The sequence below is a fragment of the Phlebotomus papatasi genome, chromosome 3 (genome assembly GCF_024763615.1).
Source record: "Phlebotomus papatasi isolate M1 chromosome 3, Ppap_2.1, whole genome shotgun sequence".
NCBI classification, from domain to species: Eukaryota; Metazoa; Arthropoda; class Insecta; order Diptera; family Psychodidae; genus Phlebotomus; species Phlebotomus papatasi.
In genome coordinates, this window is record NC_077224.1 from 56676267 (window position 1) to 56701824 (window position 25558).

At 35.8% G+C, this 25558-nt stretch overlaps 3 protein-coding genes across 5 annotated transcripts; all 3 read left to right on the forward strand.

Moving 5' to 3' along the window:
* Positions 1 to 20: 20 nt before the first annotated feature.
* On the forward strand, positions 21 to 11008 carry LOC129806897 (cyclin-T). 2 transcript variants are annotated; one of them, XM_055855738.1, is made up of 5 exons: positions 21 to 397; positions 765 to 882; positions 960 to 1170; positions 1361 to 1424; positions 7426 to 11008. In XM_055855738.1, the coding sequence occupies exons 1-5, from the start codon at positions 237 to 239 to the stop codon at positions 9782 to 9784; spliced, it is 2913 nt and encodes a 970-aa protein (XP_055711713.1). In that variant the 5' UTR covers positions 21 to 236; the 3' UTR covers positions 9785 to 11008. The 2 variants fall into 2 exon arrangements, with proteins under 2 accessions (XP_055711713.1, XP_055711714.1); XM_055855739.1 differs by having other exon boundaries at positions 1379 to 1424.
* Positions 11009 to 13562: 2554 nt separating this feature from the next.
* LOC129806910 (nucleoporin Ndc1) lies at positions 13563 to 15657 on the forward strand. 2 transcript variants are annotated; one of them, XM_055855762.1, is made up of 2 exons: positions 13563 to 13662; positions 13743 to 15657. In XM_055855762.1, exon 2 carries the CDS (start codon positions 13791 to 13793, stop codon positions 15522 to 15524), a length of 1734 nt encoding a protein of 577 aa, XP_055711737.1. In that variant the 5' UTR covers positions 13563 to 13662; positions 13743 to 13790; the 3' UTR covers positions 15525 to 15657. The 2 variants fall into 2 exon arrangements, with proteins under 2 accessions (XP_055711737.1, XP_055711738.1); XM_055855763.1 differs by having other exon boundaries at positions 13746 to 15657.
* Positions 15658 to 21461: 5804 nt separating this feature from the next.
* On the forward strand, positions 21462 to 25012 carry LOC129806918 (medium-chain acyl-CoA ligase ACSF2, mitochondrial-like). The gene is made up of 2 exons (XM_055855775.1): positions 21462 to 22605; positions 24163 to 25012. The coding sequence occupies exons 1-2, from the start codon at positions 21496 to 21498 to the stop codon at positions 24841 to 24843; spliced, it is 1791 nt and encodes a 596-aa protein (XP_055711750.1). The 5' UTR covers positions 21462 to 21495; the 3' UTR covers positions 24844 to 25012.
* Positions 25013 to 25558: the final 546 nt, after the last annotated feature.

Consider the following 25558-nt stretch of genomic DNA (forward strand, 5'->3'; position numbering starts at 1 on the left):
CATAATTATTTCTCCGCTAGAGGCGCCACTGGAGGGTCAGTTTGACAGGTGTGGTGACAAAACAAATCCTCCGTCTGCTTCAGCATTATTTTATGCACTTTTCCTGGGGATTATTTGCAAATATTTGCCTTTTTTGGGTGCTGGAGTTTGTGTACGAAAGCCAGAAGTGAAGATTGGTGTGCTTTTGTGCCATTTTGCGTGAACACTTTGTGTGTTTCGACGGGGTGGAAAAAGTTATGGCCGAGAGTGCTGGTGACAAAGATTCAAGATGGTACTTCACGGCGGAACAACTACAGAATTCACCCAGCAGAAAATGTGGCATAGATGCAGACAAGGAACTCGTCTACCGACAGCAAACTGCCCACCTGATCCAAGAGATGGGACAAGCGCTGAGAGTGTAAGTATATAATTGTGAAAAATATGATTTTTTGCGTAGTGGAAAATATTGCGTGTGCCATGGAGGACTGATTTTGACAGATGGAGGCTTTTTTGCGTGCAAACAAAACATGCAGAAAAATGGATTTTCCACGGGGTAGAGTTTGGGAAAAACATTCGGGTGGCCTTCTATGGGTGCCTAAGAAGGTTTTTGCAGTAGTTTCTGCAGGATGTACGATCTTTTAAAGACGCAGGAAGTCAGACAAAATTTGCCCAAAAAAGCACGCTGTTTCATTGCGAAGTGGCTTGCTATGTCTCAGATTTTTTTTCTTTCACCGAATTTCAAATGGCCAAAAGAAATGCCCTATCAGTGATGATTTCCATTTCAGATCTCAACTCTGCATAAATACCGCCATAGTCTATATGCATCGGTTCTATGCATTTCACTCCTTTTCACATTTCAACCGTCACGGAATTGGTGCAGCCAGTCTCTTCCTGGCGGCAAAGGTGAGGGTGTTGTGAAATGCTTCCCCCATATTGTTCCCGGACATACAAAATGAATGTGTTGGGACAATATTTTGCAGGTGGAGGAGCAACCACGGAAGCTAGAACATGTTATCCGTGCAGCCAATACATGTCTCAACATCGAGGCACCCGATCCCTCCAAGGAGTCGTTTTCCGAGCAGGCTCAGGATTTGGTCTTCAATGAGAATGTCCTCCTCCAGACACTGGGATTTGACGTAGCCATTGATCATCCCCATACGCACGTCGTCAAGACGTGCCATTTGGTCAAAGGTGAGACACTAGAGTTTCTCAGACTGCACCTAAAAGGGACACCATGTCAGGAAGGGACAATGTCTGCCGAAGATTGGAAGGTCTCTCCGAAAAATTTTATTGTACCCCTGGCTCGATAATTGAAGTGGTTTCATTGTCTCTGGCCTGACTTTTTTATAAATAATTTGTGGAATTTCACAGTAAATCTCAGCCACTTTTTCATTTCCAGCTTGCAAGGATCTCGCCCAAACTTCCTACTTCATGGCGTCCAATAGGTGAGTTTCATTAAAAATCATTTAAATTATCTTCAGTAGGTACTTAAATATCTTTTTAATTTGGAATATATCCAGCAAAGGGGGTAATAATTTCATGGAGATTTTTTCCTTGAGAACACTTAATTTACAGGGAGTCCTAAATCATTAAAATCGGACGACTCAAACTTCGGGCAACTCAATTTTTATCTATGATCCAAATGGATTTGATCTATGCACTGAGAGAAATCCGAAAAAGTTAAATTAACATTCCGGACATGTTAATTCTACCCTACAGTATTGATCCAAAATCGGTGTAAATATTACCCTTTTTAGGTGTAGGGGAATGTTGGCATAGTTCAAACAGAGTGAACCTTCAAACAACGCAAATTTTCTCTTTGTTTGCAAAGAGCTAGTTCGTCATTTCTTAGCCATATGATAGATCATTATTAAGTTCCTGAAACGAGATGAGAAATAGTAGGTCAGCTCTTTGCAAACAAAGAGAAAATTCGCATCGTTTGAAGGTTCACTCTGTGCGAACCATGCCTACATTCCCCTATTGGGGGTTAAAGTTACCCTTTTTCATGTTAATTTTACCCGCAATTCTTACGCAAATTTTCCATTACGATATTACCTTGTCTCATACTCGGTGGCACTAGGTGAAAATAGTATATGAAAATTGAATAAATAAAGCGAAAATGCGATAAACGGTGAGCAATAAAACTACGAAAAACTAGCAAAAAAATCCTACAGTTTTTTGTTTTGCTTACCGTTTATCGCATTTTCGCTTTATTTATTCAATTTTCTTATACTATTTTCACCTAGTGCCACCGAGTATGAGACAAGGTAATATCGTAATGGAAAATTTGCGTAAGAATTGCAATGAAAATGTATAAATCAACGAAATACGGTGAGGGCTTTGACGGTGACGGTGAGCATTTTACTGTCAATGTGATTCTGCCCTAACAGCAAATATTACGGGAATCTCGTGCAGCCAAAAAAGCGCACAGAGAAGGGAATTCCCGCTCTAGGGTGACCTGGTGAAATAGGTGCAGGTAGGATAGTTACTGCCCTTATTCACTCACTAGAGCGCGGATGATATACCCAAGCTCAAACTTAAATGATGAGAGCACACATACACAGTAAAAAATAAGTACCACTATAATAGTAGGTAATTTTTGACATCTCTATTATAGTGGTAATTTTGGGAAAAGTGTAATTTTTAAAACGTGTAATCTTCAGCGTGTAATTTCTTTTTGCGTGTAATTTCCAGCGTGTAATGTTTTTCCGTGTAATTTGGAAAATGTAATTTTCAAATATGTGTAAAAAGGAGCGTGTAAAATTAAAAAAAACATGTAATTTCTAGCGTGCAATTTTATTTTTATTAAAAAAACTTCTTTTCACAATTTTTCCCTCTTCGTTTATTGGTTATCCATGTCCAGCAGCAAAAGCCTCGTTTATGTGGAAGGACTTCTTTTTTAAGGATGCAATTTTGGTGATCTGTAAATTAGAAAAAAAAACAATCAGTTTTTAGACGGAAAATAGAAATTTAAGATTCGCAGGTCCAGGAGCGACATAAACGCAATTTTGAAAAGATTAAGAAGATAATAAGAAAAAAAAACTCTAACCTTAGGGGGCTGCTTGCTTCCTTCGTCAGATATTCCTCCATGCGTATCTTCCTAATTGCTGCATTCCAGCTTCTAGTCGTTTTATCAGCATACTTTCATTTCACCTGGATGTCCATCTCCGTGATCCAGTTCCCTTTGTACATATTAAATAAGCTTAATTAAATGAAAGTCACCTACAATAGTAAATGCCCTATAAACAGGGTACTAAGGGATATCGTTCCCGGAACTACACAATCGTAATCGTAGAAGTTGAATAGCGGAAAAAATACGCTCCAAACTTTCACTGGAACTTGGGAGGATCAATGAGTGATGGATTTGAGATTCAGTAAGAGCACAGGAGGGCCCCACGTGGTAGAAACACTGAGGGAAATCGTCTATTCCGGGAATAGAATGTGGAATTGTGACAAGTTGTAACATGTTCAATACCCGTTGAAATATATGCAAATTTTCACACTGTATTTCTTAAGGATTGGACTGAAGGATTGATGATCACAAGGGGTGGTTACTGTGGGGGTCACCACTGGCAGAAAACTGCCCTTTGGACCAGAAATTCGAGGAAAAATATGCACAGTAGAAAGTAACTGATAGTGATACCACGTAAATTTTAACACTGGATTTTTTCAATAATCACTCACATAAAACTTTGAAAATTCACACTACCAGGAGTATTCCACTTTTTCCTTGAGGGATTTGGTCTTTTTCGCAAAATTAGGGGCTATAAAATTCAAAAAACTAAGGAAAATACTCACCGAGGTGGATGCTTCCAGCAGCTGTCAAACTATAATGGCGATTTTACACGTTTTTGAGTACATGCACCAAATTTTACACGTTGTTGAATATTTACCACTTTTTAAGTGACACTGTTCCACTTAAATAGTGGTAAAAATTACATGTTTGAATTACACGCTGAAAATTTTTACACAAATTATTTTTTGCACAAAATTTACCATTTTAATAGTGGTAAAAATTAAAATTTACAATTTTTTTAGTGGTAATTTGGAAATTACACGTTATTTTTTTTACACGATTTTTTACTGTGTACTTGGCTCGCATCGCTGCGAGTATGTGTTTCTCGCATGAAGTATAGGGGTAAATTAAAAATTCACCAATGCACGGCACTCAACCCCTAAAAGCGCCGTGCAGCATCCCCTAGGCAGGGCTTGCCTCAAAGCAGGTTCGCAACATCAATGAGGAAATGCATATAAGATTTTGCTTTTGCAAGTCTCATATCCTACTTGACCTTTATCCATTTCCTGAACTTTTCCAAGGTCAAAACTTCCCGGAAAATGAAATGTACTATAAATTTTCAAGTAGGAAAGAACAGTTTAACTGCAGAAAAAAAGATTTACGAAGTTCTTGTAATTGTAATCACAAACAAGTTCGTAAAAGTTTGTACTTTTCACAAAGTTTCTTCGGAATGTCATCACTTGACGAGTATTTGTTTTTTGTTTGTTTTACATACATTTGTTTGTATATTTTTGTTTTTCTGACAAAACTTAACGAACAAATGACAAAAATTTACAAAAAAAAAACGTGAAAGTACAAAATGTATTCGTCAATTCATCATCTTACGAACATTGGAAAATGGTACAAACTTTTACGAACCTTTTTGTAGGTTATATGATTTGCTTGAGTTATGGTTATATGATATGATGCTCTGAAATTTCGTCTAAGTCTTCCTCCATTTCGAAAGGAAATTGCCCTTGTAATTTTTTAAAATTCAATTTAGTGGAATATGTTTGTTTCTTACTTCATTTACAGGGTCTTAGTAAAATAAAAGAAATAAGGTTAAAATTTGGGATTTCGATAGCTTATAAAAAGGTCTAACTTCAAATGAATTTTTAAGATTAATAATTTCCTTTTTTCGTCGCCTTGTGAGGTACCTAACAGGTTTCAGTCTGTAGGTTTAGCTTAGTTTCCAAATGTTTAAACTAAAAGAGATAATAAAGAATGGATTATTTCTAAAAACCCTTATGTTAAGCACGAATCAACTATATCTAGAAGTGTGCAAAGCTTCAGAATAATCGGTTGAGGCATTTTCCAAATATATCTTGAAAACCGATTTTGAAAATGGTGTTCTGAGAAAAAGGCGTTTAAAGTTTTACAACAAAATGCGCGTGCATGTGGAATGCATAACTAAAACTGCTCTAACTCCGAGAGTATTACTCCGATTGGCTTGAGATTTTCAGAAAAAGTTCTTTACTTATTATACTATTTAGCGTCAAAGTCTCAAGTTTGAAATGTGATATTTCAAATTCAAATTGATTTTTTATTGTTTTTTCTTAAAGAGTGTTGCTTAGAACCTTGTAAAGAGTTTACCGTCTTTATTTACTCTAAAATCTTTCTTAATACATTTTAAAATGAATAAAAATATAGACATAGCTTTGGTGCCCTATTTCGGCCACCTTCATTCTCATAGTTCCTTGCCCTTCGAGAATTCATCCAATATCTTTTTCACGTCATCTCGTTTGTCGAAGCTACATTTTTTGTTATGCTTTTGCATTGTATAATCTCTTGAGTACGTAAAATCTAAAAGTTCATCGAAATTCGAGGAACAAAAAATGTGGCCGAAATTACAAGCTGGCCGGAATTTGGCACACTTACCCTAATAAGCAAATAAAAAAAACGATTTTTTTAAGCCTTCAAACCCGCTTACCCCCTTAACAGCTAATACTCCGTGTTACAACTATTCCCTCGTATAATTAAGGACCTGTCCCTCCGTCATGATTTCATTTTACGATAAAATTTAATTTATTCACAGAAACTATAAATACTTCTTAAACATTTTGTCCTAAGCTTTAAGGGGTTACGTGGGTCGCGCAGACTAAAAAACCATCATAATTTTCTTTACGTTTTTTTTTTTTTTTTCAATATAGTAAAAAATATTTCATTTGAGCCCTTAACTCTTTCCGGACCGCAGCATATGCTGCAAGCCAATTTCACAATTTTTAATCAAAAATGTCTAAGCTCAGGAATTAATTGAGGTCCTACAAAAAATATCTTACATTTGGACATACTTATAGTTTGTAATCATCCACAAGAATCGGTTTTTATCAGTTATGAATAATTAAAAAAACATCGTTTTTCACAGAATATTCATATGCTGCTTTGGGTACTACAGTCCCAAAAGAGACGAAAGAGTTAAGCATGTAAATCTGCAACATTTTAATTACAGTCAAGTGTGCTAATCCGGGCGCTTCGCTATCTGGATCGTTTATGACTAATCCACTTAAAATAATATTTTAATTTTTAATTTCAGTAATATAGTCACTACAGTAACATAATATAACTATTCAAGTTTGAGAAAAAGCAAAATTTATATTTTTATCTATTAAATAAGTGAGTGTAATCGACTCATTTCAATCTTGTGCCAGCTGGGTTTTTCACTAAAAAAATTCTAGCAGTGATATTTTCGCTAAGGACAGTTGGTTGATTGAAAACGTTTATTGTTTTTTCCTTGTGAAAATAAATCCAAAGGTTTAATTAAAAGTAAATTAGCGAAAAGGCGACTCAGTTAGTGCATGCTGACTTATTTCAGTGTTATCATTATTTTATAAATTTTCTTTAATATTTTTTATATTATATTTCTGAATGAAACAGTAATATAATTCTATGGATTTAGAAGAAGTAAAAAAGAATTTCATCAGTCCAAAAACAAGCGTTTAAGTAGCACTCTTGGGAAAAGGATCTAGTTACCCCACCTTACTATTACAGATTTTTTTTTGACCCTACACTACCCTTTTTTTTGAGAGTTCGAGTAGTCAATAATTTTCCCAATTATTTATTTAAAAAATATATATACAATATTTATTTCGATCTTTGAATTCACATATACAGTAGACTCTCGCTCAATCGGCTCTTTCTCAATCGGGCGACAAATTTTGTTGACAATTTTCACGTTTAATTATGAAGCTAATTCGATCAAATTCGATATAGTTCTTCCAGTTCTTCCTATTTTATCGTGATTCTTTATAATTGAGCGCTTTTTGTGAAATTTACAAAGGCTTTGACGCTCAATTCTATCGCTAAACCGGATGATATTTTGCCCCATATTCCCGATTGAGAGAGAGTCTACTGTACAATTTCTGTAAAATTTGGGTACTTTTATACAAATATTTCCAGGACTTTGCCTGCTACTATTTACATGGTTTTTACTTACATAATGATGTTTATTTTGTTATTTATAATTAATTTTAGCTTTTTGCGCATTATTTTAGAGAGGGTTGGGGGAAAAGGATTATATACGTATTTACAATTTCATTTAGTCTTCATCTTCTATTATTTAAAAAAAAATAATGGTTTAGTGAACGCGGGAACAAAACTAAACAAAATAGGGTTGTTTTTTTGTATTCCTTATATTTAGAATTGTTTTTTGGCATTGATTTATCTTTTACCAGTTTGCACCTGACAACAATGTGTCTTCAGTACAAGCCCACTGTGGTGGCGTGTTTTTGCATCCATTTGGCCTGTCGCTGGAGCAATTGGGACATTCCCCATTCGTCCGAAGGACTTCCGTGGTTTCATTATGTGGACAAGACTGTGACTAAGGAGCTGCTGACGCAACTCACTGAAGAGTTTATTCAGATCTATGACAAGAGTCCGTCACGACTCAAGAATAAACTCAATTCGATCAAGATATTGGCACAGAGTGCAAAGCCCGATGATGCCCGGAGTGGTAGTGGTAGTGGTGGTGGGAGTGGGAGTCAGGAGAGATCAAATCATCATAGAACATCATCGGCTATGTCACATTCGCATCATCATAAGCAACAACAACAACAGGGTGTTGATCCCAAGGGGATACCATCGTCATCGAGACAGCAACACTATCAACAGATGCATCATCAGGGAAAATCCAGGGAACGTCCAATTGTGCCACCAGTTGCTGGTGCTGCAGCAGCAGCAGATGGGGGCATGAAGAGTGGCAATTTGGGGGGGAGTAAAAATGCCATTCAGGGTGGTGGTAGTTCGGGACACAGTAGTCGATCATCATCATTGGCACCACCGAGAGATGCCTTTGTACGGGGGGATGCTACGTCGTCGTCGTCGTTAAAGGGGAGTAGTAGACCGTCATTTCAGCATCATCCACCGAGTGGGACGACGGGATTTCCGCCACCACATCGGGGGGAACAGCAGAAACCGTCATCGTCATCATCGTCTGCGCAATCGACAAAGAGTGGTCAGTATCAGCAATCGGGATATTTTGGTGATCCTACACGAAGTCATCAGGGGAATGCGTCACAGAGCATGAGGTACAGTCAGAATTCGCACAAGCACACGGAATTTCAGCAACAGCATCAGAAGAATCAGATGCATCCGAATGAGATAAAATTGGAGGATGGACAGCAAAATAGTGAAAATAATTCTGAGACAGCAGGAAGGCATCCACAGAAGTCTATCTTTAGTCCGGATCAACCGGAAAAGATGGAGGTGATGAAGAAGCCAAGTGGAGAGGATTTCCGAAAGTCTGGGCTGCCACCTGGTGGTGGTCGTTTTGATGAGAGAAGAGTGGAAATGAAGAAGGAGAAACGAATGGAAAATCCTTCAAGTAAAACGCTGCAGATGGCTCCATCTTCAGGTGATAGTAAAAAAGCAGGAAGTGTAAAGCCATTGGCTAAGCATGCGCCCTATGGGCAGCAACAGCAGCAGCAGCAGCAGCAACCTTATAAATCTTCAAGTAGTATCAATAAGAGGTCATTTGAGGAGATGACACGACATGAGGATAGTGGAATTGATTTCCGGGAGGCCAAAATGCGCCGATCAGAGGCTGAAAATGAATCAAGAGCAGCAAGAGCAGCTGGAAAAATGGATTCAATGTCAACGATGAATCCATTGAATTTAGGTGGAAGTTTTAATGCCTTCGATACGACATTTGATCAGCCAAAATCAATGGGAGTAGCAGGAGGAGGAGTAGGATCAGGAGGAGGAGGAAGTCATAAAGTATTTCCGCCCTCAATTGCCAATAGCATTGAGACAAATCCCGATTTGGTGAGTTGTCTGTTGAAAGAGAGTCTCAGTGACAGTAAATATGGATCAGCATTGAATGCAATGGCTGCTGCTGGTGGTGGAGTAAATGAAAAACCAGCTGATATCCTTGCCATGGCTACAACAGATGTCAATCCGGGGCCAGTGAATGAAGTGAAAAATCCACCACAGCAACCTATTATTGCACCTCCGCCACAGCAGCAGCCGCAGCAGCAGCCGCAGCAGCAGCAACAAATGAAGATGATTCCGGAAGCCAATCAAGATTCAACTGAGGGGCATCACAAGAGCAAGGCTGAGAAGAAGAAGAAGAAGGAGAAGCATAAGCATAAGGAGAAGGATAAGTCCAAAGATCGGGAAGAACGGAAGAAGCATAAGAAGGATAAGGTGAGAGATGGTGGAGAACAGCAAGAGCAGCAGCAGCAGCAGCAGCATAAGAATCCAGTCACACTCAAGATAACACTGCCAAGGGAAAAGGGAGCCCTTGAAGGAGGACCGAGCGATGGGGGTTTCAAAATTAAAATACCCAAGGATAGAATAAGGGCTGATTTGAATGCTGGCGGAGGGCATACGGGAGGATATGAGGATCGTATGTCGGGAATGCCATCGGTTGATCTGATGCCGGAGAAAGCGTCATCATCGCTCAAGATTAAGATCTCCAAAGATAAAATTGAGAATTTCTCCGATGGAACGTCATTTGCTGGAGCTTTTAATTCTGCTGGGGGCGGCAAGAAGAAGGACAAGGATAAAGAGAAATTCATGAAGTACACCATGTAAATTATGGACTCCTCTACAAAAAAAATATATATAAAAAAAAACACAAAAGCAAAATTTTATGCCCAGCGGACAATAACTTTTGTTTGTAAACATGTTTCGGAGCTTCCTATAATGGCCTCTACATATTGGGAGCAATTTTTGTCAAAAATTACTTTTTTGAAGGAAATTTCCTGCAGCGTTGTAGGGGGAAACGTCAAAATTCTGTCAAAAACGCAATTTTTGACGAAAATTTCTCCCAATGTGTAGACGCCTTAAAGCATAAATATTTTTCACATTAAAAAATTAAAGAGAAAATCGCATTAATTTTTCGCATTAATGCTTATAAATCAATTTATATCAAATTTTGCGGGCCAAGTCTACCTTTTTATCAACAAATAGATCAAATTTTGAATATAAAATGATAACACATTAATGTGAATCATATTAAAATTTTAATGTGCAAGTGTGATAACACAGTTATAGGCAGTTTCGAAAACATCTTTACAAAACAAGAGTTATTGTGCGTTGGACATTACAGAGGAGAAATGTTTCAGTAATTAAAAAAGAAAAAAAAATTTAATAATAGAGAAGAAATTTCTGAAAAAATGTGTATTTTGAATTGATTCTTGTTTCCTTAAAAAAAATTAAGAAAAAACAATAAAATCCTAGATTCTAAGCCACAAAAAAAAAAGAATTACAATGAGAAAGAAACAGAAGAGCAAAATAGGGACAAAAAATGATAAAAGGATGTTTGTGAAAAAGTTATCCAGACATTGTGAATATATAATTAATTATTATAGAAATTATTGACGCAGGAGAAGAGAAAATTGAGCGATGAAGGAATGAATGGAAAATAACTACCAGAATTGGCAGTTTTATTTTTTATTTTTTTATTTTATTCAAATTAAATTGTTAGAAGAGGAAGATGTTATAAATTGCTAATTGGAGATTGAGAGAGGAGAGACAGAAAATGGATAATTCTACAAAATAAATTATTTTGCAGAAAGATAAAAATGATGTTTTTCACACCTGGAATTCTCGCAAATTAAAATTAAAAGATTTTTTTTCCCTCGAAATTTTTCACTTATTAATTATCCAAAATTGATAATTTTGAGGGAAAGTTCTGTAGATATGTTTTTTTTTTGAGATGAACACAAGATTCTCTGAATAAATCTATCGACATTAGCTGAATTTGTATATAGAAAGAACAAAAAAAACATAATAAACACTTTTTCTCATACTTAAGGAATTGTTTTATTCTTTTTTTACCCGCCAGAGAGATTTGCTCCACACGAGGGACCGTTTGACGATTGGCCAGCACTACAATTTTATATTCAGCCAAAAAGGTTATTCAAAAAGTTTTAGGGTAAATTAACCATAACCTCGAATTTTAATGGACCATAAATCAAATTCAATCATTGGCTTTATTCATAGTTTGACAAATTTTTTTTGATCCGAAAAAATCTTAGGTTTTTATCAAGCTATGATAAAACCAATGATTGAATTTGGTCATAGGACCTGTAAATAAATTGACTCCCCTATGTGAATGTGGAATGATCTGTAAGTATATGGCGAGTCTCCCTGTAGCCACTATCCGGAGCTAACAATTTTTTTGTTCTTTTTTTCCTTTTTTTCTTAGTTTAATACAGAGACTTTTCACACATAAACCGAACAAAATTGCTCTACAATCAAAATTATAGACAGGAAGCCGTTTTATAAAATACACAAATTGACAATACACAAATCTCACAACTATAATGCTCGTGCAAAAATTACCAAAAAAATAATTGTAAGTTTGTTTTTACTGTGTATCTAAGAATATACCATGGTCACTCAATGGGTCAAGTGGTAGAGCACTTGCTCTGTTATGCAAGTGTCCCGGATTCGAATCCCCTTTATTTCACTAGGAATTTTTCTGACGTTAAAGGTGTTTGAATTGCATCCAGTGAGCTTGATCACTGCACTTTATTACACTTTAAACCTAGCACAGTAGAAGTAGACTCTCTCAAATTCGGGCAAATGGGACAGAAATTTCACCGGAATTAAAGAGAAATTCGGGCATCAAACTGTTTGAAGTGCAACGATTTTTTGTTCATCTGAAAACCCATTAATACACTCAATCCCGGTACGCACATTTTCGGGACCGAAAAGAAACGTGTGAAATGGCATTACGCATCGAGAAAATTTGCATACCCGTAGGGGCTTTCTTTTGAATAAATCTGCCGTAGAACGAATTTAGCGCGGAGTGATGCGAGGTAAAAGTAGTTCAAACAAAAAGATTCAACTGTTTAATAGAAATGCATTAACAAAACAGTACTTTTTGGCCAGAGTTCTTCAATAAATGGTTAGAATATTTAAAAAAAAATTTACCTTAATAAAAGAAATTAAAGTTTAATTTGAAAAAATTAGCAAAATGTTTTCAAATTTCCCGCGTCGCAACATTGTATTGTATACATTCAGGCGTATCTAAAAAATGATTTCACAAATTTACCCCCAATGGTAGGCAAACTTTGCATAATTGTAAATTCCGTCAGGTGCATAATCTCGATGGACTTTCTGTCGGGACTCGGGACTGAGAGTAATGCAAAATCACATCATAATAAAGACAAACCATGGAAAATTTAAGGATTGCGTCTTCCGATAATCAAAATGAAACTTGAAAAATACCAACAAACTATTTTATAATTTAACTGAGAGCCGAATAGCGAGAGTCTACTATATCTAGACCTTCCCGTAAGGGAGTTCGGAACATCTAGGGGAAAGTACTCTCCCTTCGAACGTCCATGCCTTCGAATAATGTGAATTTCTTTTATTTTCCCTAAGAGACTTATGGCCTCTACACACTAGAGAAAAATATGTCCATATTTTAGAGCAGAGGTGTGCAAGAAACCGTTGAAACCGAATTAACGTCAAATGAAACATGTACAGTGCTGTCTCGCTATATGCACAGTTTGGGTACTTTTTTTGACAGTTCTATCTCTGAATATGCACAACTTTTTTTGAAATTCCCAACGGTTTTTCTCCTTCTTTTAATAAATTATTATTTTTTTATTGTTCTAGAATTTCCCGTGTTATTTTAACTATAATATGAGACAGAAAAAATAAAATTAAGATAATTAAAAACGAGAAAAATTAGTTACCAAGAAAATAATTTTCTTTATTACTTTGTCAAAATGTAAACAAATTGATTTTGAATGCAACCGACACAAAAGCTGTGCATATAGAGAGACAGAACTGTACGTCAATGGCAAATGGTCAAAACGCTACTATAACAAACTTATTTTGACGTTAATTCGGTTTCAACGGTTTCTTGCACACCTCCGTTTTAGAGTTTTTCCTGCACAAGGGTAGGGAATTTGCTTCAATATGGACATAAATGTCTCTAGTGTGTAGAGGCCATTACACATAATTATCAATAATTGATGATAACGATAAGCCAACTAACAAAAATGTGTAAGTCTCTTAGGAAAACTAAAAGAAAATTCACGTTATTCGAAGGCATGAACGTTCGAAGGGAAAGTACTTTCCCCACTTTCCCCTATTATTATTTTTTCTTAAATAAGGATGGGGTTTTCAGACCAATGACCCCAATGACCCATGAAATAAAGTGCAGTGCACCTCGCAGTGGATGCAATTTAAGCACCTTTAATGCCCGAAAAAAACCTGCTACAACAGACTCTCGCTAATTCGGCTCTTTTCAGATCGGGCTTCGGCCCAGCTTCAGGGAGGTGTTGAGAAATTCAAGAAAGGTGAAATGGGTGAAATGACTGTTTAATTTTGAAATATCTTATCCGCGATGTAAGCGACGTCTGGCAGTTGGATAAAAAAGTTCACTTCAAAAAACGCGAAGATTTTGTGTTTACTGTGTCGTCAAATTGTGAATTTTGCCGTAAAATCAGGTAATATCTTGCAATTTATGCATCCATATTCTTGCCAATAGTCCTGATTATAATAATTAATAGCTACATTCTTTCTTCAGCAGGGATTTACTGTAGAAACGTCGAGCGGCACCTGCCCTAACCTTAAAATGATAAGTCCCCAAGAATTGGAATGCCGGAAAATCTGCTCCGAGAGATTCTTCTTGGCCATTGCATGTAGTACAGGCTTGCAATTTGTCATGCTGGGACTCTTCCTCATCTTTATCAATGTCAACATTGTCCATCCGATTGCATGGATTGCCGGGAGTATCTCAAAGGTTTTTTCCCCATACACCTGGCTCTGTATTACTCCACTTATTGGCTCTGTGGCCATCTACGGGATGCTCATGGCCAGGCATTTGGTATCTGAACCCAAATACTATCGCAATAGATTCACAATGTATAGGTCCAGTGGGAGGAAGTTGATGTACTTGGGAGTACATGGAATTGTGGGATTTCTCACAGCATGGCTGTATGCCAAATATTTGCCAGAAGATTACAGTGCCCTGACAAGGCCCTGCGATGGCCAGTCATGTTACAATGACAAGTACATCTTCATCATTATCAGTGGATTCTATACAGGGATTTATTTCTTTCTGAAGGAGCACATGAAGTCCCAAAATCTCATAGTTTTCCCAGTGATTCTGCAGGGAAAGTACCAGCAGGTTACAACCAATCTCGCTGGGATCTTCTGCAAATCTCTCTCTATGACTTTCTTCTCTGCCCTGATTTATGTTTTGGGGTATTGGGTATCAAATGGACTCTTCAAGTGGAGCCTTGAGGCAATTTTCGGCCTCAAATTTGCCGATGATTCCATCTTTGTGCATCTGATGGATTTCCTATTGGATTGGAGATTGATCATTTATGAGTGGATTCTGTCTTCGCAAATTCTTAGCAATATGTACTTGATCAACAGATTGTTGATTGTCTTCCTCACTGAATACCGAGCCTTTCCGATCGTTCGACCCTTGGGAAGTAATCCTGAGTATCAGGAAATTACTCTGACTGAAGCTCTGGCAACCCAAAAACTTCCAGTCATTCAGGATCTTGCCTGTCAGGATCTCTTTATGATTGCCAATGGATGTGACTCAGCCAGGAGGAAGGATATCTTTATGCTTTCAATTCCCGGAGGACATCCCAATAACTGGAAAGCCCTGGTGAGTCAGTGCCTGGAACTGGTGAATGGATTCAACCAAAAGCTCATGAAATCCATCGAAGGCATGAAATTGGAGCCAGTTTTGCCCAGTAAAGCTGCAGTTTTTAGGCCAACAGCAACAGAAGTTGCTGATCATATTCTCTGGATGCAACACAATGAAGGACTCAGGATTCAGAGGCACACGAATCCCCAGGAAAACCCACGAGTCAGTGAGACAACAAATAAAACCTTCTACACCATTCAAGATTTTTGGAAAATTGTGGGAAACTTCGTGGAAAGAGGAAAGAAGTATCTGATGAATTATCCAGGAATTCACTATCTCTTCAGTGAAACTCCCTTCGAAGAGACATTTTTTCACCTGATGCACTCTCAGCGGATCATTTGGATTGTCCAGGCCATTTCCACTTTGGCTGAGAAATCCGTTCAAGAGGATACATTTGGCGTAGTTCAGAATGATCTCACAGACATCATCCGGGCATTCATACAGCTCAAGAATACCCTGGACAAAATTGGAAATATTATGCTGGGCGAGAGGAGGGTAGATCGAAATTTCCTGACACTCAAAAGTGCAGTTAAGCGAAGTCTCTATCGCATCTCAAACACTTTTTCTGCCTACTTCAGTGATCTTCGCCTCAGTGACCCAGACTTGAAGCACATCAATCTCTTCGCCACCTACAAAGAAGCCTAGAAGGAAGCCAAAATTCCTCAGAAGTTCTGATTTATTCAGTTTTTTTTTGCCTAGTGAATATAAAAGGCTCTTTATAAAAAAATCTTGATAATTATTATTAAATAAAAATAAAATGGATTACAAAAACACAACATTTCTTAATGATTACTGAATTGTTGAATGATCGAGATAGAATTTATAATTTTGCAAAAATTCTGGTAAATAATGAAAATGTGGTGAGGCACAAAGAAAAACTTCTTCAAATAAAGCTTAGGGGAGACTGGGGCAAAAAGTCACAAATCGAAAAATTCAAAATTCAATATCTTCCAAGGTAAAAAAGATAGCTTCTCAAATTTTTTTCTATAGATAGCCTCCATAGACCTTCTTCAATGTCGTAAATTTCTTAGAATTCGAACAAGGAATTTAGAAAATAAAAAATATCGAAATTTTTAGCCCTATTTTTGAAATATTTTCCTTGCAGAAAATAACAATTATTACCTACTTATTTTCCAAAATTTATGCACTGGTGAATATTAGGTGAGATTCTTAACAATCTCACCTACTATAATCCTAACAAAATTTCATGTCGTCCGATCGACCTCAAACTTGGCCAAAATGTGTTTCGCCACTTCCTGATTCCGAATATATATGTGGCTAAGTTACGTTCCCGGCCGGCCGGCCGGCCGGCCGGCCGCTCTTTGGAGCTTAATAGCTCCTAAACTAAAAAAGATATCGACTTGCGGTTTTCGGCAAAGGTTATATATCGGGTGAAAATTGCAACTTGGTGCATTGACCCCCCACCCCCCACCCCTCCTTCCGCCATTTTGAAGACCCCCCTTTTTTTGTTTTCTCAATAGCTCCGCCCCTATGGCATTCAGCGGACTCAAATTTTAGTATGTTATAGCTGGGCCTTAGAGCTTTCCATCAATACCAAACTTAAGGTCCCCCGACCCCCCTGACCCGAGCTATAAGGGTCCAAAAAAATTTCTTAAAATGGCCATAACTCCGGTTCTAATTGTCAGAATTTAAAAAGTGAGGGCTTTTTGGAAAGCTCTCGTGAAATGCCACTTCTCCTTCTAACATCGCAAGTTCATAAAACCACCGCTAGGGGCGCTTTTTTTAAAAAGAAAATTTTTAAATCTTAAAAGTTAAATAACTCAAAAATTCCATTGTGCATCGGGCTGAAAATTTAGTATGTTGTAGCCGTTGATTATACCTATCAAACAAAAAAAACCTTAAGTCGATCCATAACCCCTGACCCGAGCTATAAGGGGTCAAATTTCGAACATTGACCGGCCTCTATCTCCGGTTCTAATTAACATATCGACATAAATTTTACCTTTTTGGTTTCGTCTCGATGAGCACTTTCAGATGGAAGTTCAAAAAGTCACCACAGGTAGCGCTGCGATAGCGTCAAAATTCATCGAAATTCAAAGTCACTTTTCTCAAAAACGGCATTGTGCAAGTTAATGAAATTTTAGTATGTTGTAGTCCAGTCTAGGACGTTTCCAAAATGGTGCGTATGTGTGCTGTGGTTTCAATAGAACCGGAGATATGAGGGGTCAAAGTTCACAAAATTCAAAAAATCATATCTCCGGTTCTATGTGACCGATTTTGATGAGTGAGGGCTTAAACGAAAGATCTCACCAAATGCTACAACTTTCTAGAATGTTTGAACTTCGTGGGATCAACACCAGGGGCGCCACAGTCGAAAAACCAATTTCAATATCACATAACCTCAATTATCTCGACTGTCGCTGAACCGATTTTGATGATTACTTCAACATAATTGTAGAGCACATTTGTCTCTACATTTCGTCCATACATCATTTTCCACTCAGACTACGCTATCACTCCGATTTTGCCGTTTAAGTGTGAAAAATTGATTTTTCCAATAATAACGCTTTGAAATCACTCAGATGCCAATTTGACTGCCTCTACTCCACCAAGACACTTAAAATAGGGGTTTAAATGGAAAGTCCCGCAAAATACAACAATTCTTTGATTTAGTTGAAGTTCAACAAATGAACACTTGGGGCACTCTGGATGAAAAAACGAGTTAAGAAACAAAAAACCTCGCTTATCTTGGCTTCTGAGTAATCGATGAATTCAAGTTCTACGGCAAAATTATAGAGAACATTCTGGTCTACATTTCACCCATATAACACTTTTCTGTCAGTTCAACCAAATCCTTGACATTTTGGTTCAAATACAAAACTTGTATAATTTCACGAATTTGATTCAAGATAACTGAATGGCGTCTCCCTACTTCAGCATCAAATCGAATTTGCATGCACTCCGAGTTAGCTCACGTTAAGAATCTCACCTACATAAGCCGGTTAGGATTATCTGTCCCTTTCCTAAATAATTTGGATTCTTTGAATACGAATCCGCTATCTACTTTAGAATTTCACAAAGGTTCTTTTCTCCAGAAATCCTTTTATTAAAAATGACCACTTGGGGTAAAAAGTAACAAAAGGTATAGTATAGAGGAAAAAGTAACAAAAAAGCGGCAATTTCTGATGTCTCACGACGAAAAGAAACGTCATTATCATGTCTCGCCACTTGTTGTTTGTATTGGTCAAAACCATTTGCAGTCTTTTGTGTGTTTTTTTCTAAAATAGCTTGAAAAGCGCTTTTCTCGTTTTCTCACTTTTTTCGCAGAGAAAACGGTGTTTTAAAATGGTGTAGATGAATAAATTTTCTATGAAAATAAGTCCTCTAGGTATTTTTTTCAAATTTACGGAAGCCCGTAATGAAGCGAATCAAAATATGATAATACCCAATGTCCGGTACTATTTGCCCCAGCATTTTTGAGTATAGTCACAAAATTACCTTTTAGAAATTGGGTCGATAAACGTATTTCCTTAAAAATAGAGGAAAATTACTTTCACAAAGAGTTGTAGAGCGGTAAATTTCCTATAAAACTGCGCTAATTAGAAATTTTTGAAGCACTCGAGTAGCTTGTAAGAAAATAAAATATCCGTTTTGTGACTTTTTGCCCCAGTCTCCCCTAGTATTCGTTTAACGGATATCGCATAAAAGTTTTGTAGGAAATTTACAAAGTAAGAAGAAAGTAAAAGAAATTACAAAGTGATGGAATTGGGAAGCAAGACACTTTGCAAAGTACTGGACGAAATTGGACGAAAATTCAATCTCAGTGAACTTAGACGGAAATGGGGCACCTTTGAAATTGTGATTTTTCTCCTGCGTTTAACCCTTTAACGACGAGACACTTTTTACGGACTGAAAATCAACAATAAAAATTAAACTGAGAAACATAATCAATGATAAGTCTTACATCTAACCTTTGAAAGTCCAACAGAGTCTGATTCGGTGTATTTTGTGCCTCTATGAACGATAGGGACAAAAATAGCCCAAAAATTTAAGTAATTTTTCTGACAATTAGTTTTTATTGTCAAATGGGTTTTGTTTTGCTTAAAAAAAATTTGAAGTATAAAAATAAAATAAAATCAATTTTGAATTTGAAAATTTAAAAATTCGCCATTTTTTAGCTTAAATATTTAACACATAGCAAATAGCTAGAGACTTGTAAAAAATATTCTAAATTCCTTCAACCTTCTACTTTACAATTATGTACTGACATAAGAAAAAAATAACTTTGGGTAGTCAGGAAAAATTATTTTCTTTATGGGACACCGGTGTTCCAATCGTTTTTAAAGAAAGGGTTAAGTGGGACAGCCATATCACAATGTAATTTAGCTTCTCCATCAGTCTGTGCAGCTAAATTATATCATGATAAGGCTAAATTTTATTTAAAAATAGGTAAAAAAAATCCCAATTTCTAAGGTGACCCACTTCCCCATATAATCGTATTTCGTGAGAAGCTTAAATTGTGAACGTTCTAAAAAAAAAACTCTACATGTAAATGGCAAATAAAAACACAAACAACAAAACATTAAAAAAAAGAGTAGTTAAAAAGGTATTAAATTCGGTTAATAAAAAAAACCTAAATCCCTATAAAAATAGGTGCAGTTTCTATAATTAACAATTAAGATTGTTACAAGGGTTCCAAGTCAAATGGAGAAAAACTTTATTTACTATAATTTTTTTCCTCTAATTTAATGTAAACTTTTTACTGGTTATTTGATGTGTAGGGGAAAGTGCCCTGCCCATGCTTGATACCATAGGAAGCTTCGTAATGATTAAATTTTCTATATTTCACAATATATATATATATATATATATATATTGCACATATATTATATATATATATATATATATATATATATATATATATGAAGCTTTCAATGATATCAAGCATGGGCACTTTCCCCTACTGTGCTCTGGGTGCTCAGAGCCTACAAAAATTATCTAAATGTAGGTCATGCCATGCCTCTGTCAGAGAGATTAAATTTTCTATACATTCCTTCTAAATTTATTTAATCTACTGTAAATTAAAATGAATAAAATTTTTCAGACATTCCTGAGATAAGCTTCTGCTACGCATTTATTTGCGGGCGTAGATTAAAGAAATCGGCCGTCGGCGTCGGTCATTTAAAAATTATATATTTTTTGTTCACTTTGAACATGTCTTGTCTCCGCTAGGGCAGACCTGGGCAGAATCTAATAATTACCTAGTTTATTTCATTGAAAAATGAAATGAATCTTGCTCTTGGACCTTTTTTTAGTACATGATAGATCTCATTTTGCAGGTGGTGCAAAGCTGCGCATGAAACAGTGGAGCACTTTCAAGGAAACTAAGAAGATTAAGAAACTAATAAGATTAAAAAGCTTATTTAATTGTTTTCGTACGATCCCAAGCTTCATTTTTCCTATGTTTCTCAATAAATGTGACTGATCGCATCAATATTTTAAAAATTAGGGGAGAGTGCCTAGCGGTGACATGATAACTTATTTTCGATGCTATCGACTAAAGATTCTGAAAAATTTTAACTATAGCTGCATTTCCTGTAATTAATTAGATGTTTATCAACAATCTCATTCTTTTAAGAATGTCACAATGAATGGCTCAATAATGCGTAAAATGTCTTTACTCACTTAATCTAACAGATTTAGATTTATCGATACTATTGATTCGATAGTGTCTAAAAGTTATCATTCTACCCCAGTTTGTGGAGTCACATTTATTGAGAAACATAGGAAAAATTTAGTCATTACGAAGCTTGGGATCCTATGAAGCATGGGCCCTTTCCCCTATTTAGCAAAATTAATTTTTACTTCTTAAATTTACTAAAATATAGACAAACATGCTGAGACTCTAACGGCGTTATCACACTTGCATATTAAAATTTTAATGTGATTCACACTAATTGTAGTTTGTGAGTGTCCAAATATGTTATTTGTGTCTTTGAGTCACTTAATATTTGGGGTTTTTCTATTTATTGATAAAGAAGTGGACTTGGCCTGCAAAAATAAGTTTAAATTTACCTAAAGCATAAATATTTTTCACATTAAAAAAATAAAGAGAAAATTGCATTAATTTTTCGCATTAATGCTATAAATCAATTTATATCAAATTTTGCGGGCCAAGTCTACCTTTTTATAAACAAATAGATCAAATTTTGAATATAAAATGATTCAAACACACAAATAACACATTTGGACTCTCACCAGCGACAATTAATGTGAATCATATTAAAATATTAATGTGCAAGTGTGATAAAACACAGTAAAGAAGAATTTAAATCGTTTTTTCTGACAATTATTCTATTTGCGCTTCTTTTTGCAAATATTACCTATATTTGCGCAAGTACTTAATAAAAAAAAATCAATCAACTTTAAAAAAAAACCTTTTTCAAGTCATGCTAAAAACCTAAACATATTATAACTTTTTGGAGTAAGTAGAATGTAAAAAAGTCAATCACAAAAAGTCCACTTTGAGTTTGCCCATTGAAAATTGTAATTAAAAAACACTAAAATAGACTTAATTACCGACAATCTGGAATATTTAAGGCGAGATTTTGGGCTTGAGACACCTTTCGACTTTCAGTGAGTGAGAATAGTGGTCATGATACGTTTAGTGAGTACATTGAAAATTCTATCTCGGATCCAAAAAACCAATAAAATATTTCGGAAATTTTATACAAATCACAATGGATTAAGTTATATTCAGAAAATTGGAAAATATCCTTTGGTGTATAGAACAATTGGGCAAGAGTTGAGTCGAGTGGCTAATGAATTTGGTGATCGTGAAGCTTATGTGTTTGTCGAAGAGAAGAAAAGATTCACTTATGGTCAGTTAAAAGTAAAGGCAGATCGCTTGGCTGCAGGATTTCAAGCCATCGGACTGAAAACAGGAGATCGTATTGGAATCTGGGCTCCTAACATGGCCATGTGGCCAGTTGTGTTATATGCAGCTGCAAGAGCTGGACTTATTCTTGTGGCTCTAAATCCAGCATATCAGGTTCCAGAGGCGGAGATTTGCTTGCAAAAGGCTGGGATTAAAGCTTTGGTGACTTCAGAGAGTTTTCGCGATAAGGAATACTACGAGAAAATTTTGCAGATTGTCCCTAAATTGAATAAAGTATCTCATGGCAAAATTCAAAGCGAAAAATTACCATTCCTTTCGAGTATAATAATTGATTCTGAGAAATACTACCCAGGAACTCTCCGCCTCAAGGATGTTTCATCTATGGCAGCGTCTTCTCAAATTAAACACATTGAATTCCAACAGAAATGTATTAGTCCAGATAGTGGAAGTAATATTCGATTTACTTCAGGCACAACAGGAAATCCTAAACCTGCCCTATTATCACACTTTGCTCTCATTAATAATGGAATTAACAGTAGCACTGGAATGGATGAAAAAAGATTCTTAATGCCAATACCTTTTTTTCACATATACGGATCTCTTGTGGGAGCAATAGGAAGTTTATCTAGGGTTGCAACTACTATTGTTCCCTCAATTGTCTACAATTCAGAAAAAGCCCTTCAATCAATTCAAGATGAGAAGTGTGATATAATTTTTGGAGTACCTACGATGTATAGTGACTTAGTGGAAAAGCAAAAGAAATTGAAATTGGATTTAAAAGCAGAAATTGCTGCAAATGGGTCAGATTCCCTTCCACCTCAACTGTGCAGTGAAATACAAAATGTACTGGGAGTGAAAAGAGTGCAAGTATGTATAAAATGTAGGGGGAAGTGGGGCACCTTTGAAATTGGGATTTTTATCCAAAATTTAACCCTCTAACGGTGTTTTCTTTAATATGCGAAGAAAAGTTCTAAAACAATGTATTCTAGGATAATTGTGATCCAATAAAGTCGAATAAACCATCTATTTTTCATTACCTCTTTTAGTTTAGGCGCTAGGTGAGAAAATATAAAAATTTTTCGAAACTCTTTTTGCTTCTAAAATTCACATTTTTACTTTTTTCAAATTTTTTAAATAAAATATACAAAGTTGAATGACATATCTTTCAGTAAAAAAAATAAATTTATTTTAGTCAGATAATTTTAAATCAGTATTTTTATGGAAATTGAAAATGAGTTTTTTGCACAAATATTTTTTGTTGCTTTTTCTCCGACCTGTCACACAAAACTGGGAATAGCAACAAAACGAAGAGTCAAAATGAGTTCAAACTTTCAAGAGATGTTTATAAGTCTTTGGCTATATGGACCTGATTGAGTCTGACAGCCAAAACTTAAAAAGAAGAGAGAGAGAGAGAGATGTTTATAAGACTATTACCTAGGACACTATAGCACTTTTAAATAAATAAACCCTTTATTGCCGCAGTAAATGTGATTTTTGTGAAGACCGCCTGGAGGCGGTCTTACCCGTTACAAGGTTAAGTGGAACTGAGCTATATCATAATGTAATTTATCTTCTCAATCTGTTTAAGCAGCTAAATTATATCACAATAAGGCTCAATTTTATTTAAAAATAGGTGAAAAATCCCAATTTCAAAGGTGCCCCACTTCTCCCTAATTTACAATGTAATTTTTTTTTTTTTTTGGTAAAAAATTTATAAATATTCACTATATATATTGTTTACCGTAAGTGCGGGTGTGTTTGTCCCCTGCGGGTGTGTTTGACACCCCCTCTTGTTCGTTTCTTTACTTCTTCTAGAACTAAAGGATGGTCTTTACTTTACCGATTCAATCTACCATGTCTGATCAATGAGAACCGTTCTTAAGAATTCACTGGTAAAAATAAAAGGATCAAATTGATCGTTTTGGAAAGGATGGATCAAATTAACATGTTCTAATTATGAAAAATGTGCATTGAAAGTGTGAAATTTGATCCATCCTTTGCAAAAGGATCAAATTTGGATCAATTTGATCCTTTTATTTTTACCAGTGTGTTAGAAAAAAAGTAAAATTTATGAACAGGAGGGGGTTAAAGTCACCCACATTTACGGTACGTGTCAAAATCAAAAGTAACTACATATATTGTTACTTTTAGCACGCCTTTTGAAGGCGTGGTTAATTTGTTGGGCGGATCCCATTTCAGACCACAAAAATAGAAAAATAGAGAAGTTGGCTTGTTGAATATCTTAGTGATTCAAGTATAATGTAAATTAAAAATTATTATTTTAATGACCAAACAGGAAGGGGTGTGGCCTAAATTATCTTTGGGAGTATCATATTGTTCATCACTAGATTTTTAGTTAAAATTTTAAATTCAAATAACATTTTCTAGTTATATAAATTCTAATTTATCTCTTTATTACTTCAGCATCTATTTGGAATGACAGAAAGTTCCGGAACGAGTTTTTCATCGCTCCCGGGAGATACAGAAAAACAAATTTTTGAGACAGTTGGTCATGTTCAAGACCACATTGAGGTAAAAGTGACTGATAAGCACGGTGATCTTGTACCATTCGGAACTCCAGGAGAACTCAATATTCGCGGATATATCACAATGCTGGGCTACTGGGATGATGAGGAAAAGACCAGAGAAATTCTGGCAAGAGATGGATGGTTGAGGACTGGAGATCAATTTATCCTCCAAGCAGATGGATATGGAAAAGTCGTTGGAAGGCTTAAGGAAGTCATAGTTAGAGGGGCAGACAAAATCTTTCCCAAAGAAATTGAAATTCTTCTATCCACATGTCCTCAAATTGCCGAAATCCATATAGTTGCGGTACCTGATAAACGTTTAGGAGAAGAATTATTTGCTTTCGTTCGCCTTCAGCCTGGAATTGAATCATTCACCGCGAGCGATATCAAGAAATTTTGTGATGGAAAAATCTCTTACTTCAAAATTCCACAATTTATGGAAGTAGTTACTGAATTTCCCAGAACTGCATCAGGGAAAGTTCAGAAATTTAAACTAGAAGAGCTAGCTAAAGAGAAATATGCAAAAATTAAGGATGCCATTAAACTTGAAACTTCACCGGTGAAAACAACTATATAAAAATTTATTGTTAGTTAAAAAGACTTAAACACCAATCTGTACTTGAGAGTGTTGCTAATTAAAAGGTTTACTTATAACAAAGAGACATTATAAAGCTCTAAATTTAAAATGTTTAATTTAGAAACTTTTAATACTTGTTATGCACTTTTTTGATAATAAATTTTTGAAATAATGAACTTTTTGACTATATGATGATCATTATACATTTATTAGTTTTCAAGGATATTTTTTTTGGGTTTAAAAAATTTAAGAGAATATTACGTGCTGAAAGGTTTAGATATTTGATCTTAACCGATTTTACGGATTTTACCCTACTTATTTTAAGATCTGAGAAGTACTTGATGGAATTTCAATCAGGATTTATTTGTGGAGCTCAGAGCGAAAATGGATGAAATCCTGTGCTTTAGCCATAAGATATGTTTTATTTTTGCTCTGAGCTCCACATTTATGAGACAGTTGCATTTATATTATAAAGTGGTGTGCAAAACCAAAAGAACACCTATAATTTTTTCATTAGGATGGGATATGGGACTTCTGACCTTCATCTTACATATTTTTCTTTTAGAGTAAAGCATAAAGACGTGATTTTAGAGAAGAAAACTTTAATTTATTATGGCTCCGGCACACCTTTTAGATCAGGAAAATTTCATGAAGTCGAAATTCGGATCCTCTTCTTTCTCACATGTTGTGCATATGACTATCTCATTCTTTCGCA

What these genes read in the sequence shown, in the direction of transcription:
- LOC129806897 (XM_055855738.1), top strand. Translation starts at nt 237, where the DNA reads ATGGCCGAGAGTGCTGGTGACAAAGATTCAAGATGGTACTTCACGGCG. An exon ending in GTCTCTTCCTGGCGGCAAAG is followed by an intron (nt 883 to 959) that starts GTGAGGGTGTTG and finishes AATATTTTGCAG; the next exon opens with GTGGAGGAGCAACCACGGAA. An exon ending in GACGTGCCATTTGGTCAAAG is followed by an intron (nt 1,171 to 1,360) that starts GTGAGACACTAG and finishes AGTAAATCTCAG; the next exon opens with CCACTTTTTCATTTCCAGCT.
- LOC129806910 (XM_055855762.1), top strand. Translation starts at nt 13,791, where the DNA reads ATGATAAGTCCCCAAGAATTGGAATGCCGGAAAATCTGCTCCGAGAGA.
- LOC129806918 (XM_055855775.1), top strand. Translation starts at nt 21,496, where the DNA reads ATGATACGTTTAGTGAGTACATTGAAAATTCTATCTCGGATCCAAAAA. An exon ending in TGGGAGTGAAAAGAGTGCAA is followed by an intron (nt 22,606 to 24,162) that starts GTATGTATAAAA and finishes TTATTACTTCAG; the next exon opens with CATCTATTTGGAATGACAGA.